The 19208-nt window shown below is 47.3% G+C and overlaps 1 protein-coding gene across 1 annotated transcript in view; it reads right to left on the bottom strand.

Moving 5' to 3' along the window:
* The window catches only part of FHIP2A (FHF complex subunit HOOK interacting protein 2A), a 416741-nt gene that overhangs the window by 17418 nt on the left and 380115 nt on the right, over positions 1-19208 (bottom strand). The window contains exon 16 of the mRNA XM_069611895.1: positions 14669-14772. Within this exon, the coding sequence (XP_069467996.1) occupies positions 14669-14772 (104 nt within the window). The remainder of the gene's footprint in view (positions 1-14668; positions 14773-19208) is intronic.

Genomic DNA, 19208 nt, shown 5'->3' with positions numbered 1-19208 from the left:
ACAGATTTATGTGGTTGGAAGCTTCTTGTGGGGACCACGCGCCGTGTGCCATCTGCTGAAGCAGGTGAGTCCCCCACCCTGTGAGAGATGCGTCGGTCGTGAGAGTGGCTTCTACTGCGGGGGTGGTGAAGGTTTTCCCCTTCAAGAGGCTTTCCTTCGACCACCACTGCAGAGAGAGAACGAGGGCTCGCGAGACAACTACCAGATCTTCACATTGTCCGCTGGCCTGACACCAGTGGCTGTTGAGCCACTCTTGCATGGGACGCATGAGCAGATGCGCGTGAGGAACAAAGTAAATGCAGGACACCATAATTACTAACAGTTGCTTGGCCTTGCGTACCATCACTTCCCGACTGGCTACATACTGAGGGATCTGAAACAGCATGTTTTGAACCCTCTCGTTGGAGGGGAAGACGAGTCCGTCTTGTCCGAATTAGAACCCCTAGAAACTGTTTGACTTGACTGGGGTCTTGGCTGGATTTCTCATCATTGATGGAGAATCCCAGACTGAATAAGAGGTCTATTGTCTCTGAGTGTTCTATAGGCATGTTTCGTAGGACTACCCTGTTATGAGCCAGTCGTTGAGGTAAGGGTAAACCGGGATGGATAGTCTGCGCAGGTGTGCTGCTGCTACTGCCAGTACCTTTGTAAACACCCTTGGTGCTGAGGCAATGCCAAAGGGGAGTACTTTTAACTGATAGTGCTTGTCCTCCATCATGAACCTTAGGTATTTTCTGTGCGCTGGCAACATTGAAATATGAAAGTATGCATCTTTCATGTCCAGTGTTGCCATGTAATCACCCTGTTTTAACAGCGGGATTACTTCTTGTAAAGTGACCATACAAAACTTTTGAGGTTTGACAAACTTGTTTGCTGGGCGCAAATCTAGCACAGGGCGCATGGTGAGATCCTTTTTGGGTACAAGGACGTACACTGAATACATATCCTTGTTTACCTGTAGAATAGGGACGACTTCTATGGTGTCCTTTCCTAGAATGGTCTGCACCTCTTGCAGTAGGATTCGCAGGTGGTCTAGCGTCAGGCATCTTGATCTTGGCGGTCTGAATTGGGGTGCTCGGGCAAATTCTATACAGTACCCGTGGGCGACCGTCTTGAGTATCCACTGGTCCGTTATCCCCTTCCATGCAGTAAGGAAAGATGTTATACGCCGCCCCCCCCCCCCGACTGGGGTTGCATGGGAGGGGACCTGGATCCGCAGGTTTTTTCTGACCAGAGGCCGGAGCGCCTCGGGGTTGGAACCTCATCCTCTACCTTTCCCACACCGCTGGCCTTTTGGTGGATAAGTGGTGGAGGTATTAGACCCTTGTCTCGAATTCCAGTTGCTTCCTGCATTATACTGGTTCTGGGAAAAACGAAACTGGCCATGAAAGGACCAGCGGGAGCGCTTCCTATCTGAGGGGAGGGTTTCCGGGTAATTTTTTGAAGGGACTTGAGTGTTTCATGTTCTTTCTCAGCTGTTTCAAGGGCATCATCCACTGCCTTGCCAAACAGGTTGGTCTCCTCAACGGGTTTGGGTCTCTGGCTTGAAACCGGAGTTCCTCAGCCATGCATGTCTCTTGAGCAAGGTACCTTGTGCCAGGGTTCTCCCCGCTGTCTCGGCAGAGTCCAGAGTGTTTTTGAGCACATTCTGGTTCACCTGCTTGCCTTCGGAAACAATGGCGAGCAGCTTGGTCCTTGTAGGTTCTGGCACTCCCTGAAGGCCTTCTTGCAGAAGGTTCCACTGGACGTCTGCATAGCTGGCCAATAGCGTGGTGTTATTGGCTATACGGGTGGTAAACACAGCAGCCGTTGTTACCCTTTTCCCCCAGTGCATAAAGTCTCTTGGATACCTTATCGGGTGGTGCCTCTCCTGTAGACAGGGGAACACCAGCCCGTTTTCTAGTAGTGGTAACCACTAATGAATCTGGAGTGGCATGACCCTTGATGTAGGCTGGGTCGGTCAGAGTAGGCTGAAACAGCTTCTCCACCCTAGGTCTGGCCCGGCATAAACAAAGAAGGTGCCAATCTCCTCTTGATTGAGTTCAACAAAGGGATGGCCTGGCAGGCCAGAGGTTTTTCTTTGAGTATATCCTCCATGAAATCAGAATCTGGTAAGGCTTGGTGAGTAGCGATCTGAAAATGGTCAGCCGCCTTCTTCAAGATGGTGTTGAACGCCATCTGGTCGTTCACTGGGGAGGCTTGCAGAGCCGGGGGGGGAGGGGAATCAATGCACAGGACATCGGGGTCCTGGGTGGGAGTAGGGGACGTCCAGGGTTGAGCATCAACCCGACGGCCGTCTTCCCAATTTTCCATAAAACGGTGGTCAGTCATAATATCGAAAAAGAAATTTGAATTACAATAAATTTGAAAACTTAATGTCGAAAGAAAAAAAAAATCGAATTCTTAATTTTTTTATTTATATCTTTTTTTGGGGTTCCGCATGTAAAAAAAAAGGTGAGGGGGTTGGGGGAACCCCCCATTTCGAATAAAAAAAGTATTAAAAAAGAAATTCAAATTTATGTTTGACATTTTTTCGATTTTTTGACTTTCGACATTTTTGCATTCGATTTTATGACTATAAACCCCATAAGACCTGTCTGATCATCCACATTGTAGTTTTCCAGAAAGATGCCATCTTCATCCTGATCATAAGTGTCCATAACATCATCATTTGTAAGGATACAAGTAAACTCCTCATGTGGATCTTCCAAGGTCATTTGGAACTTGGATCCAGGAGAAGAAGGAAAGTTTTCTCGAGGCCTCTTGGGAGCAAGGGTCTCAGAATAAGAGACATTTTTCTAATCTGTCCATACATCCCTCAAATTTCTCCCTGGTCCAGGAGGATGAACCAGAGGGGTGCAGGGGAGGAAAGGGTTAATCTTCTTCCCTGTGACGTCGGAATTTTCCCCCTAATGTGCCTGACAAAGACACAGGACTAGCATAGCCCTGTGGGGTTAGAGGCGCTGTGGCGTGTCCTTCGACACGTCTCTAGGCCGTTCTTTGCTGCCTCCTTCGACCACTCCTTCAGTCTAACTGCCTAAGTGATCCTTGCGATGCTCTCAGCAATGGTCGGAGAATCCGGACGGTCTACCGGCTGAAGCAGAGGCTGAGCGGTGGATTTTGACGCCACCGGGTGAACCGGAGGCTGAGCTGTGGATTTCGATGCCACTGGGTGAATCGGGGGCTGAGGGGTGGATTCGCCGCCACCCAGGCCTTAAGCGGCGCCTGTGCGTCCTCCTGGATCGCCTCGACGTCTGCGTGTCTCTTAGTGTTAGCACCCTTTACTTTGGATTGCCCAGTCGCAGGTCAAGGTTGTGGGGAAGGCTGCCGATCAGAGACTCCCGTCGAAGATTTTGACGGTTCCGTTGGCACTTTGGTATGCTTAGACAGTGCCGCTGAAGCAGAACCTTGGGTTGTGTGTTTGGTGTTATGATCGTGTGCGCTCCTGTTGCTTGGTGTTTTCCCCATAGCGTTACTCGTGTCGGGGCTGGTGGGGTCGGGGACGGGCGTCGCGGACCGAGAACAGCCCGCCGCTAGGTCAAAGGCTTCCGACAAAGGCCTGGTCACCGCTAGTTCCCCCATCACTTTCGGCGGTTGCAACAGCGGGGGAAGAACATTCAGCCTGCGACATGCCGTAGGCCGCCCACCGCTTCAAGCGGCGCTCCTTAAGCGTCTTAGGGCGCAGGAGTCTACAGGCCGCGCAACTCGCTTCGTTGTGGTCGAGGGGCAGACAATTGTTGCACCAAGTGTGTTCGTCTTTCCAAAAATATTTGGCCCTGCATGAGGAACAAAACCTAAATGGCGTCTTTTCCATAGCGAACGACAATTACAGCAATGATAAAACCCAGGGAGCATAGAGGGCGAAAGAGGAAAGGCATACTTGTAAAGAAAATATCCAACCCGACCCCACTCTCCCTACTGTTTAGGCTGGCCAGAAGGCCCGGCCATGTGGACGGCAGCGCCGCCGGGATCAACAAGTGTCGAAAGTCTGCAGCAGTCTTTGGTGTTGTTTCATAGTATTCAACAGTTGAAGTGACTTAACGGGAATAACGACAAAGTCGATAATAATGACAATAACGCTATCTTTATGTAAGAGCTCTGGATTTTGGGTACACTACACGGCAGAGATAGGGTTACAGACACGCCTATGCCGACGTCCCCTTTCGATCCTCGAAAGATAATATGCAATACTCCGCGGTTACCACTGGATGTCGGACCATATGCACAGCATGTGATTCTAAAAAGATTAACAAGCATCAGAAACTTCAGATACTTAAATAAAATGCTTTGGAAGGATAACACTATTTATAAGGACCCTGCAAAGGACTCTAAAAGAGCACAAGTTGTAAAGCCTGGGCAAGAGGTATGGGTGGACACCCAATATCACACTCCAGTCACAGCGGTGCGACTATTCGGCTTGAGGTAAGTTCTACCTTGAGCCCCGCAGTACCTTAGGGCAGTTGAAGAAAATGCAGTTGGATTCTTTCCTGTGCAGCAGAGACAGACCTGGTCTCCTTATTCCTCGGTCTGGTGACAAAAGGAAAGTCTCTGAATGGGATGTCAGAGTAGCAGTCGAGAGAAAGGACCCTCAGCAAGAATTTCTTCGGTCTCCCAAGTCTGCCGTTTTGGTGCCTTTTTATCAGCTCCAACAATGAACGGTTACCGCCTGTGATACCTCAATTATGCAGTCCTGGTGAGCGGAATTGGATGAGTGGGATTGTGCCTCTGGAGGTGCCTCTGGAGGTCTAGCTGGAGCTCACCAAAGTTCTGGGAGGATTTATTAACTCACGGACGTTGCACTGCAAATGGGTTGGAGGTCCCCTAGTATTAACAGTGGGCAGCCCTACAAGGTCACAGCACCCCGATCTGTATTTCGTCTTAAGGCTGGTTGGTCCCACCAGCCAAAGGGAAGAAGATGTCCTCCTCAGAGCTCCTCTGTCAATAAGAAAACTGGGTCAGGACAGCAGTGGTCATGTCACAGTTACTGGGGTCTGCAGGCATCTCTGGTTGTCTTCAGCTTTGGGTCTTCTGTTCCAGTGGTCGACTTGCCTTCTGCCTCAGGAACCTCACCTTTTATTCAGTTTTCCCATTCACTCCTCTGCAAACTCTCCCTGAAGTTCACAGAAAGGGACGGAGGAAGGCTGTCAAATCAGGACAGCCAATCCCCCCCAGTGGGAACGGATTCCATTTAGGCACATCAGCAGACAAAGGACAGGTGAGTGTCAAATCCTGTCCTCGGAGAGACACTGGAACCTGGGCGGGCTCCCCACATACATTCAGACCCTCCCACCCCCAGAATGGTAGAAGAAGGCTGACAAAGGACAGCCACGTTAGAAATGCCAAAAAAAGAAAGGAGTCCCTATGTTAATGCATAGGTGACCCTTTTGTGTATAACCGTGGCAGTGAATAGTCTGCGGTAAAAAAAATAGCTAAAAGGTTGGTAGAACACGCCACCAGCCATTAATATAGGGTTGTCAGTGTGACCCCAAAGTCACAGGAACAGAGACTATGTATCTCCCTTAGCACTCCACATGAGGTGGTGTGTGCTAATCTCTTATAAGTTAACGTTTTTGGAAGGATACAAAGTATCCCACTTTCCTTAAGTACAGTAGGAGAACCCAAAGGGTCCCGAGCAGAAACACACATATGGTGCTGTGTGCTGCAAAAGTCTAACACAAATGCCTTTAAAGAGATATGGAGCAGAGCAAGACTCCATAGAATAAGGTAAAACAAAGAAGAGAGTTCCCAAAGTCAGAGCAAATGGGAATGAATGAGGGGGTGGGAACAGCTCCCCTCATTAAGGAGAGAAAGAAAAAGAACCAAAAAGCCAGAAAAAAGTGCTGGGCGTCTCACTACGGGAGGGGATTAAGCATACAACTGACATCTCCCTAACCGCAGTGCCCAGCAGCACTCTAGTCCCATACACCACTACTGGACGCCCCACCCAAACGTCAGTCCCTTTATGAAGTCAGGCAGAGATTATTTTAGTGGGGTAGGATGAAGGGCCTATGGAGTAAAGAGGACTATGGACTAAGAGTACCACTGTCCCTAAGGTGATGTCCCGTCCCCTTTCTTCCATACTCTTAAGAGGTTTCAAAACATCCCTCAAGGATGTTTGCTTCCATCGAATAACTGGAAGGCAATAGAGGGTGGCTTTCCCCACAAAAGAGAAGCATGGAGATCCTGACTAGAGTGGAGGAAGGGACCTGCCACATCTATAGGCCTCCAGAGTTAGAGACTAGCCATTCAGCCAAATTGGCAGAGCCTGGAGTTGCACCCCAACTGTCACAAGCAATATTGAGCTCCATTCCAGAGACAACAAGGATAAAGGGTTTTAATTGAATATTTTTTAGGTCACCCCCTTTGATCACGTCAAACTGCAGATGGTTTCAATTAGTGGGTTTCCCCATCTGGTCCCTAGACCCTCCGTGGGCTTCCTCTACCCTAGCCGTCCCCAACACCTAAGGGTGTAGTTGAAACTAGAGATCAGTATCCACTACTGTCTACTGAGCTTCAGGTAAGGGCCTAATGGCCAAGGCCTTTTCTATCTTGTTTCACTGCAGGCATTTACTAAAGACACCCTACTCTACTACTTTCCCCAAGATCGCACAAATATGCTTTATAACTGTGCCTGTATCTTGTCAGACAAACACTTTCTCCCACTCTTTCACTCTTCCCCCTGTTGTCAACACTCATTGCTCTACCTCCTGTTCGCTACTCCCTCTGTGTCGCTCTATCCTAGGTCTAATATCCTCGCTCTATCCCTTCTCTCTGATCTTCTCGCCCGGTCTGATTTCCCGACAGTCTCTCCCGTTCCTTTCACTTCTCTTCTGTCCCTCTTATCTTCTTACACTCCTCGCTCGCTCTCTTCCTCCTTATTTCACCAACTACTATCTCCTACCCCTACTACACACACTCTCGCTTGTTTTCACCCCCCTCGATGTCACTCACTTTTCCCCTCCTCTACCTTTCTACACACACACCCCTTCACTCTCTCAACTTGGTACCACGCTTGCTCAAATGTAGTACCATATCTGTAACAGCATCAACAACCGCAATAGATTCCTTTACTCTCTGCTCCACCTGCTGTCCTCCTCCTGGTCTCTGTCCGCCTCCACACCACCTGGCCTCACCCAAACACCTTACACTCAGTCTCAGCCCTAGGGGTCTTTTATACCAGGCTTTCCTGTTTCAATTCTGCACCCCGCTCCCCACCTAAGCCCCAATTGATACTGCATCTCACTTAACTCTATGGGCCAATCTAAGTCGGTCTTTTTCCCCAGAGTTGGGTCATCGTATGGCACATGTTTTAAAATCCCTCTTGCCCCCTCCCCCTTTTCATGTGCATTGTGTTGTGTCATCTCTTTGACTTGTTCAACTTGGTATAGTGTTTGGCATTCCATTCCCACTGTGTTGTGATAAGTTGCTGGTCTTTCTCAGGTTGGGATTCGTGTCCTCAAAGACTCTGGTGCACAAAAAACCTGCCATACCCTAAACAACAAAGAGTGCAACAGGGCTTTGGGAACATCAAACCTTAGGCTTGGCAGCCTGGCTTAGCACTGTACTCGAGATGCCTTTGCAGAGTTGTGTCATTTTTCACTGGCAGAGGTCTGCTACTCTGGCTCTTCCTATCCCTGCTTTGGGGGCAAGTCAGTAAGCCTCTGAAGCCTCCAGTTGAGCTTTGGTTTTTGTTGTATTTTGACAATGATGAGGTCTATTTAGTCACAGGCTTGGTGACGGCCGACAGGCTTTTGCAGTAAAGGAGTGTGCTTTGTCCTTGATCAATTCCTGGTCTGTGCTAGAGTCCAGGAGGATGATGTTCAGCCTGGTACATCCATAGGGTCAAAGAATCAAAGGCACAGGAGTATGGTTGTTGTGAGCACTCCTAGCATGGACCTATGGGATTTCCCATAAAATATCATTGGGAAGGTCCACATGTCTGGACTGGTCATGAAGAGATGAAAACTCTTCATGAGAGACTAATAACCCAGTCCAAGAAGCGTCTAATGCCCCACTCCTGCTGCACACATTGACGGTTGCCAGAGTTCTCGTTAGGCTGTAAAATTAGGCGTATTTGTAGTGGGCCAGAAGGGCGAACCCAGGAAAGACTTCATCCAGGATAGGAGTGGTCCACTGTGAATGGGACTCAAAAGGTGTGGGGCCAATGCATGGACCGTGTTGGAAAATAATGATAGACTAGGGTGGTGAAGCAGTGACCTCACCGGAGGGGGTGGCGAGTAGGGGGCGACTCTTGCCTTTAATATTGTTATTAAGGTATTTATGGAGTACGGACCTAGCTTCAAGAAGCAACAGGGCCCTTCAAAGAGGTATACAACAATACAGCTACACAACGGATCGCTTTACAGAAGTATACAACAGTACAGATGTATAACAGAGCGCTTTTCAGAGGTAATAGAACAGATATATAGCAGGGGTAGGTCACAGAGGAGGGCTACAGCTCAGAGTCTGAGGCCTGGCCCTGTGCTGCCGACATGCCTTTTGCAGGGGTCCCCCATGTGCGCAACAGGCATGTACAGATCTGTGCCTGATGTCTGTAAGGATGCCTCCAGCTCTGTGCGAGCCTGCTTGGCCACATGCCAGACCTGGGTGTAGTCATCTGTGTGTGTTATGAGCCTGTGCGCTGTACCAATTCTGCTTGATCCTTGTGCAAGCATTGTGTTGACCTTTGTTTATGTAGTTTTTGCACAGAGAAGGCCTTTACCATCTCCCAACACCCAATCGCAGCCAATTCGCAGTGGGGTGTAGTTCACTTCTCGCTGTGAGAGTGCCCTTCTCTCTTGTGCTAGTGTTTCTCTGAACTGGCACAGGCTACAAGGTGGCAAAGAGTCCTCACTCCGGGACGGTGTTCGCTTGACCAAGTGTAAGTTGAAGCCAAGTTGCTTGCTCTTTGAGAAGCAAGTTCACTCATGCTGTCATTCCTTGGAATGGGGAAGGGGTAGTGGCAAAGTGGTTGCGTGGTTTGAGGACTCTCAACGGCCTATGACCGTGCTCACCTGCGGAGAACAGACCGACTAAAGAAAGATCGACATGTCTTGCAAGAGTGCCTCGCATGTGAAGGTCCCAGGCAAAGGCTGTGCGTCTTGGCAGAGGAGTAATTGAGGACAATCCGCACAGGTTTCAAAATCACTGTGCATGATACATGGGAGGATATGTCTCAATTTAGGTTAAACAAGGCAGTGCTACAGTGCAAAGTTCTGTCCAGGAAAAGGGACCGACAGTCTTGTGGTGAAGGTGCCATACAGGGTTGTGGCTAGTGTGATGAATCCTGTGGAGTCATCACTAATCCCCAGACAGAGATCTCCTCCCATGTGGCCAGGGGACGGCAGGCGCTACCTGATCCTGACCATTGGGGTGGTATTATGAGGGAGGATCACATGGGAGGAGATGGCTGTCGGGGAGATGTGATGACCCTCACCCCATCGGAAGAGATAGTATTCTTCCCTTCCAAATGAAGAAGACCCCATAATTCCTAAATTCCAGACGGCATGTTGTCACTATACAAATCCCTCCAGTTACAAAACCCTACAACCCCTTCCTGCCAGACATTCTAGACAGAATAACATTTACACCTCAAATGTACATAATACAACATCTGCTGTCTGATGTTGTGCCAAACAAAATCCTATAAGTCCTATAAGTCATATACGCCCTGTACGCCCTATAAGTCCCATAACACCTCAAGTACTGAGACGAGGAAGATGAAAAGGGAGTTAAGATGGATCAAAGGAAACCCTAAGCTGAACATGCAGGCTAGTTGTTGTAATAAAACCCAACTGTGCGGGACATTTAAAAATGGTGTCCGCATTGGCGAGAGAGAGTGAGAATGAGAGAGAGAGAAGCTTAACGGAAGAATAAGGAAGCAGAACCACAGGAGAAGGCAGCAGGACAGGAACAGACCGTGCTAGAGAAAGCAGGTGCTTTCAGCCTGGCACATGCAAGCAGTACTTACCGAAGTGACGCGAGGCCACAGAAGACACCACAGGCACCGTAAGAGGATTGCTGGGGAACTGGCAGCAACAGCAACGCCAGCGGCAGTGCGGTTGAGTGCAGAAGCAGCAGGCTTACCGGCGGACGAATGCAGAGCCAGCAGAAAAGCTGAGAGAATGTCTGCAGAGCAGAGAACGCCATCCCAAGGCGAAAGCTTCACTGGAGCAACGTGTCCTGGGTCAGAGGCGCTGCCAGACACCAGTGAGTCTGCCCAGAGATGTTGGGGACCCCGGGGAGTACCGACAGGCATGTGCACCATTAAGAACTTATTTTGAATACCATCAAAACAGAAAACAAAGACAGAATTTGCCCAAATCCCCATGTATGAAATGTCAATGTGGGGAAGGTTAGAGCAAGGATTGCCACAAGCCAATAAATGCTAGTGAAGGAGTTAAAAGACAAAACCTGACCAAATCACCATATACGAGATATCAATATGAGGAAAGTTGGAGTAAGTGTTAACAAAAGAGGATGAATACTACTGAAGGAAGTTAAAAGGTCGAACTTGAACAAGTCTCCATATATGAGATGTCAATGTAGGGAAAGTTGGAACACATAGAACTTCAAGCCAAGAAAGTATATACAGTGAAGGGAATACAACTGCGCTATACTGAGAGACAGTGAGAACGTTAAAAGAAACCCTGGTGAAAGAAGCACATCTTTGGGGAGAAGATACCTGGCAGAGAAGCATACCAGAGGATCTCAAACCCCAGAAAGGGATTCCTGGCAGGGGAGTATGCCAGGTAATCCATTTTAAAATATAAGTAAGACATTGTGGATAGATACCTGGCAGGAGAGTATACCTGGGGATCTGATGAACCTACCAAAGGCTTCCTGGCAGGGGAGTATACCAGGATATTCTCCGTAAGAAGTTATTACTTGAAAGAGAAATTTTCCATCCTTAAGAAGTGGTTTCTTAAAATAGACACTTTTACCATCTCCAAAGAGTTCTTGTTTGAAAGATTGAAAGACTTTTGCCATCCTACTCGAGACATCCAGGGGAAGGGAATCACCCTCTGGATCCAAGGATTATTTTGTAGGATTTCTGTTTTCTGTTTCTGAACACCTTTTACGAAACCTACATCAAAAACACTTTCCTTATACCTTTAGTTGATCACATCTAGTGTGACGACCAGATTAATGTTTTGGACACAAGGAAAGTGTATACAATTTTGATGACAGGACACAGACTAATCTTTAGTGTTAGTTCCCTAGGTAGGGAAACTCTCTTTAGGATAGGGACAGATGGGCATTTCTCCAACCCTATTATGTTAATAAACATGTCTGATGTTGAAAACACTACCACTTTGTGTCTGCCTCTCATTTCTGACCCCTCACAATGCTGACCTCAAAACAAGCCTTGGTACTCCGTGACCAGAAAGGTGGCGATTTGGCGCAGTATAAAAGCTTCATAACATGTTGAATTTTGATCTTGAGCAGGTTGCCACAGAAGAGATGCTACTTTACCTCACCAGCTTCAGATTGCTTAGTGATTGGCCAAGGTAAGGTGCAGAATCCCCTATTTTATTGAAGCATAGTGTGCATCTAGCCACCAATCCTGAAACCTTTCAAACATTTGGTGGTCACCCAGTCATTAGGTTAATAACATTCAAACCTTCCCAGGCAAACACACAGGATGTGGATTCAGCCTTCAGTTACATACTGACAGATCTGGTACTGGCTGCTCTTCCACTGACTTCCTAGGTTGTGTAGCCAAAATGGTATATGGACACATCTGTAATTCAAGTATAGCTGTGGAGCTATTTCAGCGTTTGTAATGCAAGAAACCTTGAAACGTTTGTGTATAGGTGCGTTATAAATGCCATATCAGATCAAGAACACCAGCTAATGCTTCCGAGCCAGGGTGCAGCTTTTTAATGGTTATTTTCTTGCAACGCCAAGGCAAGTTGAAGCATAGTACCAATTCCACTGTTCTCTAGGGCTCACACTGCTAAGTGGGCATGGGTACGTGCAAAGGAAAACAGCGATACCTTTTGGGTACCACAGAGAGTCTCTCAGCAGGCACGACGCAAGTTGAACACTTAGGAAAGTCTTGGAACGTAATAACGTCAAAGCATACAGTGATTGGTCTCTGACCCAATGTTATTGGCTCTTAAACCTGAAGAATGGAACCAATGGTCTGCTCTCTCTGGTTTAAGCGAGATTCTAAGGAAGCTGAAAGAGCCAGAGAGAACCCTCCTGATGGCAAGCAACCTGAGCGAACAGCTGCAGAATGGATGCTTCCCTCCCTTCCTGGGTGCAGGACCATGCACAGAACAGGGTGGTTTGAGGGAATCCCAACCCTGTGGAACACAGACGATCGCAGATGAGTAGGGAGCCGGAGAGACGTACAGCCGGCATGCGAGCAGGGAAGCAGAGTCCCTCCACAGCGGCACAATGACGTCCAGCTATTCTGATACCAAAGTACTGCAAAGCAGAGGTGGGAAGAAACGATGCACAAGACCCGACTGCGAGGACGACAGAGCCGTGGCCCGGAGACACAGATGGATGCTGCCTCCCTAGTCGAACCACGGCGTAGGAGAGCAGGCACGAGGGTGAGAAGTGGGAGGAGAGGGGTCTGAGACACTCTGGAAAGTCACACCATCTAAACACCCGACACAGGGGTGAACTGCACCTGAGATCTAGTATGCTTGAAGGGCCAAACATTCCAAAAGGGGTGAAACTAGAGCATCCGAACAGAGGGGCGAAACGAAGTTAGGAAGTAAAGACTAGCAACAACCCAAAAGCAGGGGGGGTTGAACCAGAAATGACTCAAGAGGGTGGTAAACCAACCAAAGAATCAGCAGGCCTGGAGGGCAGAATAGCTCTAAAGGGGTGAAACTAGATAACGTACGAGGAGTGAAACAAACCAAAGAAGGCGGGGTACACCTAGAGACGTTTTAACATAAATTACCGTAAAGAGGAATGAACCGCACGAAGAATCATAAGGTCTGAAGTGCTGCGAGTGCCACAGGGGGCTGCAATAGAGAATATCGTACAAAGGAGTGACTCCAAACCCAGGATGATAAGGCCTCGAGGGCCAGATAACTTATACTGAGCTGTGGCATTAGAGAACCTAAAACAATACATCATAGAGGAAGCAGAACTTTGTGAGGACAAACTGTATGAGTTTTTCTTTCGACACTGAAAACCATAATATCTTTTCTTAATTTTGAACTATCGAGCAAGCTAGAGCCTGAAGAGGAGGAGAGAGATCCCTAAAACATTATTGGTTGGGAGGTCAGGAACCAGCCACCTAGCACCTAAATTACTGAACAGAAGTAACTTCGAGAGAATCTCTGTTATTTAGATCAGTAGTGGTAGGGAGAGTCTAGGACATATGACATACTTTAGGTTTGTAAGACATACGGACGAACACTTGTTTTTTAAATTTTTCTTTACTTTAGAATAGGGAACAACCTCATCACCATTGTTAATAGGGATAGAATAGGCATCTCTCTTATGTAATAAAATTCCTTGTTCCAACATGTCCTCCGGTCTGTTTCATATCTCGGGCTTACCACAGGACTCGCACCATCTCAGAATATTCAACCTACTGTAACACCTCTCCTCGTTCATAAAGAACCAAGAGCAGAATCCATGTCCTTCATCCCCTGGGGGAACCCTCTCGATTATGTTCCGGGATAACAACTTCTAGATCGCTTCCAGCAACATGGGGGAGAGCGTGTGTAGTAGAGATCTAGGCTGAGAGAAATAAGTTGGTACACCTTGGAAACCATCAAAAAGATCCAGGCCTCATAAGTAATCGCCACAGGTAAGAGTTTTCCTCCCTCCCCACCGAGGATGCAATCCTTTTGTTTTCGATCCTTTGACAGGACACCTGAAAGTAGTATTCTGCAACAAGTCATCTTTGGGGCTTTAAGTTTATAGAGTTTGAGGAGGAGCTTTTCATTGTTCTCTGCCTCTTTCTGGGTTTGGACCTTGAAGGATGGTCCCTGTGAATCGGATATTACTGCTAGATCCCTTGAAAGAACTGGAACATGTAGGGACAATGTAGGGCATAGCCTTCTGGACAGGCTTGGAGATAGTGTCTTAACTTTTAGCTTACTAAGGACTGTATCAGTCAATGGGTTGAATATCTAATCTGTCAAAGGCAATAATGCACCTTTGCCAGCGTAGCAGGGAACAGTTTAGCACGGTGCAGCAAGGCTTTGAATTGTACACTGTGGTTACCTGCCATATACAATTGATCCTGCGCTACTTGCTTGGCATCAGCCAGAGTAGCCCACCAATGGGAGATGGCAAAACAAAAAGATGGGTCAGTGTTGTGAAACCGGATAGAGGAAGGGTAGACATCAAAGGGGCAGAACACTGTGCATAGAAGATACGAACAGACGAGTGGGGGGTGGGTATGGGCAACTGGCCAGGAGAAAGACCTGTTGCCTGAACACATACATAATGAAGCACCCTGCTCAGTTTCTCAAAAGCATTTGGTTGTCTATTGTAAGGGGTTGTAGAGCTTTTTGTACTATGCTATTGTTAAACATACTTAAATGTTAAAGAGGGGCAACTTCAAACTGCTTACAGTTTCAAAAAAATATTAATAAAAAATGGCGTGCATGTCATGTAAATATTCCCTATCCCCACCTTCTAATTCCAGGCCGTACACTTGCAGCAAGAATATTCTTTGAACACTTACATTGGACCGTCGGGTTCCATACCAAGCAGGCGTTTTCTGACCAGCAGCAGTTTTGTGGTGAAATCTGGGATGCGCTGTATTCTCACCATAAGGTCACCAACCACCTGAAAATTACAAGAAGTGAGAGTTCAGGGTCAATAAATACAGCAACAAGAAAAAATAGGTTTATATGGGGGAAACGCCAGACTTGCATCGAAGACTGATTCAAAAAGAAAATGTAACTGTTTTGGATTGCACTGGTCAGACTGTGCACCACATTATGTGGGATTCCTCATGAAATCAAGAGGGATATTTTACCTCTCTGTTCTGTTGGGAATAAACAAAATTCAACTGTTATTTATGAGCCGCAGCAGGATGTATAGGCTGGGAGAGAGGAAAGACAGGGTGTAAAAGACAAATTAATTGCACCTGTTGTGCATTACTCGTGCGTTTTCAATCCCAGGATTCGCCGAGATGTAGCTTTCAGTGTTTCACTCAAAGTAAAATCCAGAAGTACCTTAACTATATTTATGGATCTCCAGTGTAGACATTTTCATTGACCATCTTGACAAAATGTGTCCTTTAATCCTATGTAGACTAGGCTTATTGGAAAAAAAGTATGACCTCAGTTGGTTGAATCCATTTAAGGTCATCAAGTGCTTGGATGTAACACTTTATTGAAACACACCCCTAATCTTGCCCCCTAATCTTGCTTGATCATCTTTTTAATGCAGCAACAGGCATCATGGCAATGCACTTTGAACAGACCAGTGTTGGTGGATTGCTAATTAAACTAAGAACCCTACAATGGAAGACAAACAAAGGTAAGGAGATTTGCTGCTTCCCCAGGAGGTTTTTTATTCTCAAACTGCAGATTGTACCCATTGACAAATTCCCCAATGTATACCCAAGCATGGTTTGCACTCTATCTCCAAGACTTGGTGATAAGCAGTCAAAATGAGACTGGTAGTGAGGAGTGACCATTCCCATAACTGTGGGGGTACAACTAGTACTTACCTAACTAACTCATAGCTGCAGCTTGCCTATAGGATTTGTCCCCTTATGGTAATTAGCTGCAATATGGACTTTTTCTTGCAGCCACCTTGGCTCTCTGGTGTTCTCTGCCAATTCCGGTAGCTTTAGGAAGCACCAGCGGTTTATTAGGGAATGTAATGTATAAATCACTTCCGTTCACCCTTTTCATAGCATATACTTGGAGGCGGTTACAAGATCTGTTACTGTGATATATATATATATATATATATATGATCAAGTGCCTGGTAGGGCACGAAACGCGTAGCTGTTGCTGTTTGTTTTTCTTGCACAGATATCGTCTGTGATTAAAAATGTTTTTTTAAAACCGATTACTACATGTGTCTGTCTCTCTCTGCTGCCTCCTTGTTGTGCGACCTTGAGACTGCGTGTCAGTTTTGGTTTTTCAATATTACACGGCCCGCGGTAGCGTCCGTGTAGTTATGGTTAAGTTGCTAAACTCGTAGGAAGAGCACTTTTTCGGAGGCTTATAACTATGCTCCACCTGCAAGAATCCTCACCAAACTTTGCAAAAAAAGTTGGGCGAGGTTTCGTGCATGGGGGCAAAGTTATAGCGGGGTTCCAACATTTTTTTTTTCCATAGAGTGAATGGGCAAAAACTTTGCGCATGGCTACAGCCCGAACAACTGGACGGATGTTCACCAAATTTGCAGCAGGAGCGGGGGCTTGGGTCAAAAAGCGTGCTTTTGTGTGTTTGGTGAAAATCCGACAAGTACTTTTGTTGCAAAGAACTGAAATGCAAGTCTCAAAAAATGTGTGATTTCTCGATCTGCTGTGCGGACCCATTTCCCTGTTCGCTCTGCGGACCGAAGTCTCATTGGCCTGCGGTACGCTGTGATGTTGGCGAACATTGGATGCGGCCGATGGTTGGCTGGAGGGAAGTGTGCTGTGCGTCAAAGATTTTGGGAAACGCTGCCATGGTGTATTGGAAGATAGTGGTGTGTGTGTCAAGGCTGTAAGCCATTATGTGCATGGCTGGGCCTCTTGTACGTAGCAGTGTGCTCAATAAAATTAGTCATATCTAGCTCCGCTCTGGCATCCCATTTCCCTGTTCGCTGTGCTGTGAACATTTTGATGCAACGCAGTGTGCAGTGACATGATGTGTGTCAAAAGTTGTCCATAACAGCGGCATGTTGTGTCGGAGGACAATGCAGCAGCGAAAGGGCCTGAAAAACATAGTTCACGGCATCTGGCGGTGGGAAGAAGGGACGGAAAGGGTGGGGGAGTGAGAAGTGCTTCAAGTGATACATCTTATTAGAAGACTGGTGTGCCAGCCGTATCGTGCATACTACGCCAATTCGCAGTTACCTCAACAGGCAACAATCTTGTGTGGTCATTGCAGGCACCCTTCGTTATGGCATGCCAGCTTCAGCGGCGATGTGTTTCTGTGATGAGTGGTGGCAGGCACATTTGCAGAAGGGGAGTGCATTCCACAAGACATGAACAGTTACAGATAGGGTGTACTATGGTGTGCTGTGTGTGGTTAGTCCATAGCCCCTTTAATGCATGGCTGAAGCCCTTGCACAGAAAAGTAGATCCACTGGTAGAAAAGGTATGTCCACTGGTTCAAAGGCGGTGCCACATTGTCGCTTTGTGTGTGTGGTTTGGCTGCATTGCTCACATTGTTGGTTACATGGGTGTGGTGATTGGTAGAACATCCTACAGTTGGCGGTGTATGGGTGGAGATGCTGCACTGACCAGTAATTTAGCGTGGCCACTGGGTGCACTAATGAAATAGTGTAGATATGGAAGAGGTTACGGTGCAACTGGTTCTTATATGTGCTTGCGTAGTGTACATTGCGCAGATTAGTAAGTGTGCAGTACACTATGCAATATTGCTTGTATGCACATAGTAGAGTGTGGAGAGCAAGACCAATGTTGTGAAGATTGTGTTTGGTTGGCGTTATTAAAATGGTTTCTGAATGGAAGTGGGAGCGGTGCCAAACACTGTGGTATGTTTGGGCATTACGGTAAGTGGAACATGTGTGCTTGTATTCTTGCTTTAGGGTGCACAGGTTGGGAAGAAGGCCATAGGCCATGCACCCAACAGGCTAAACTTCATCACAGCCACCACAATATAATGCAGTCATGCACTTGTCAGTCTGCATGTCAGGTTGGTGCCTTTTACGCAATGGTTGTGGAGGACATTGTAGACTTGGTAGAGAAGCAGAATTGAGCTGCTATGCATACATTAGCATACTGTGCACATCATTGCCCCTGTTGTACAATAGGGAGCCACATGTCATCATTTGCATTTGCTATGGTTAGGCCCTTATAAAGACCCTTGCTTTGGGAAGTGCTGCAAGATATTGCAGCATGAAAGGACATACTCAGCAGCAAACATGTAAAATATGGCCAATGTTCACAGCCTTCTACATACTGTTCATCACACCTGTACCCAACAGCCTAGGCCTTCATTACAGCCACCACAACATAATGCAGCCATGCAGTTATCACTCTGCATGCATTTGAAGTTGGGAACTTTTACACAATGGTTGTGGAGGACATTGTACACTTGGTAGACTAGCAGAAGTGAGCTGGTATGCCTACATTAGCATATGGTGTACATCATTGCCCATGTTGAACAATAGGGAGCCACATGCCACCATGTGCACTTCCTATGGTTTGGCACTTATAAACCCCTTGCTTTTGTGAGTGCTTTAAGATATTGCAGCATGAAAGGCTGTGCTCAGCAGCGCACACATAAACTATGGCCAACATACACAGCCTCCTACATACCGTTCAGCACACCCAATGCAACGTTATGTAGCCATGCATGCAAATATGTGCCCAGGGTGAAAGCTGGCAGGCTCAATTTCAGATGGGTAGTGCAGTGCACGTGACATGGGCATTTAACCATAGTGTGTACTATGGTGCATTTTCTGTGGTGAGGGCCTAGCGCCTTTCATGCATGGCTGGAGTGGAAAGGGAAAAAGGAGTGTCCCTGCTTTACTGGGATGCAGCACTCACTGTAGGTGGAAATGCGCACCTGCCACATCCTGGCCTTTTAAGGATGGTGGGCATGGAAATGGAACTGTGCGATTTACCTAATCAGGTGTCAAGGGTGTCGGCGACAGGAAGCGGTGGTGATATCATTCCCCAAAAGTCGATGCAGTGAGGTTGGTAGAGATGGAGAGACGGAGAGTGCTCATCGTGGGTGATACCTTTGTACAGGATCTGCACAGGTATGCCTTGGAAAGAGGCTTTGCTGCTAACTTTCAGTTGGAAGGAGTGGAGGCTTTTTGGGGCACAGTCTATGAGTGGGGTTTCGGTGCCATGGTTCTACTTTGTACATGTGTGGCCTCTGTCGGTACTGTTGATCTAGGTGTTGTGCATTATGGAGGCCTACATTTGCGGTACATGTCGTGCTCACGTTTGCTGATGACGAAGGTGATGACAGCAGTGATGCAGATTTTTCCCACTGTCAAGTTGATTTTCTCAGCCATACCACCAAGAGGAGCATGGGACCATGCCGGTGTAATTTGTCCACAGCCAGAGGTCGGGAGAT

This window comes from Ambystoma mexicanum, chromosome 8 (genome assembly GCF_040938575.1).
Source record: "Ambystoma mexicanum isolate Mex_15411 chromosome 8, UKY_AmexF1_1, whole genome shotgun sequence".
In the NCBI taxonomy this organism is placed as follows: Eukaryota; Metazoa; Chordata; class Amphibia; order Caudata; family Ambystomatidae; genus Ambystoma; species Ambystoma mexicanum.
Note: the sequence above shows the minus strand (reverse complement) of the source record. Positions and strands in the feature narration are given on the sequence as shown.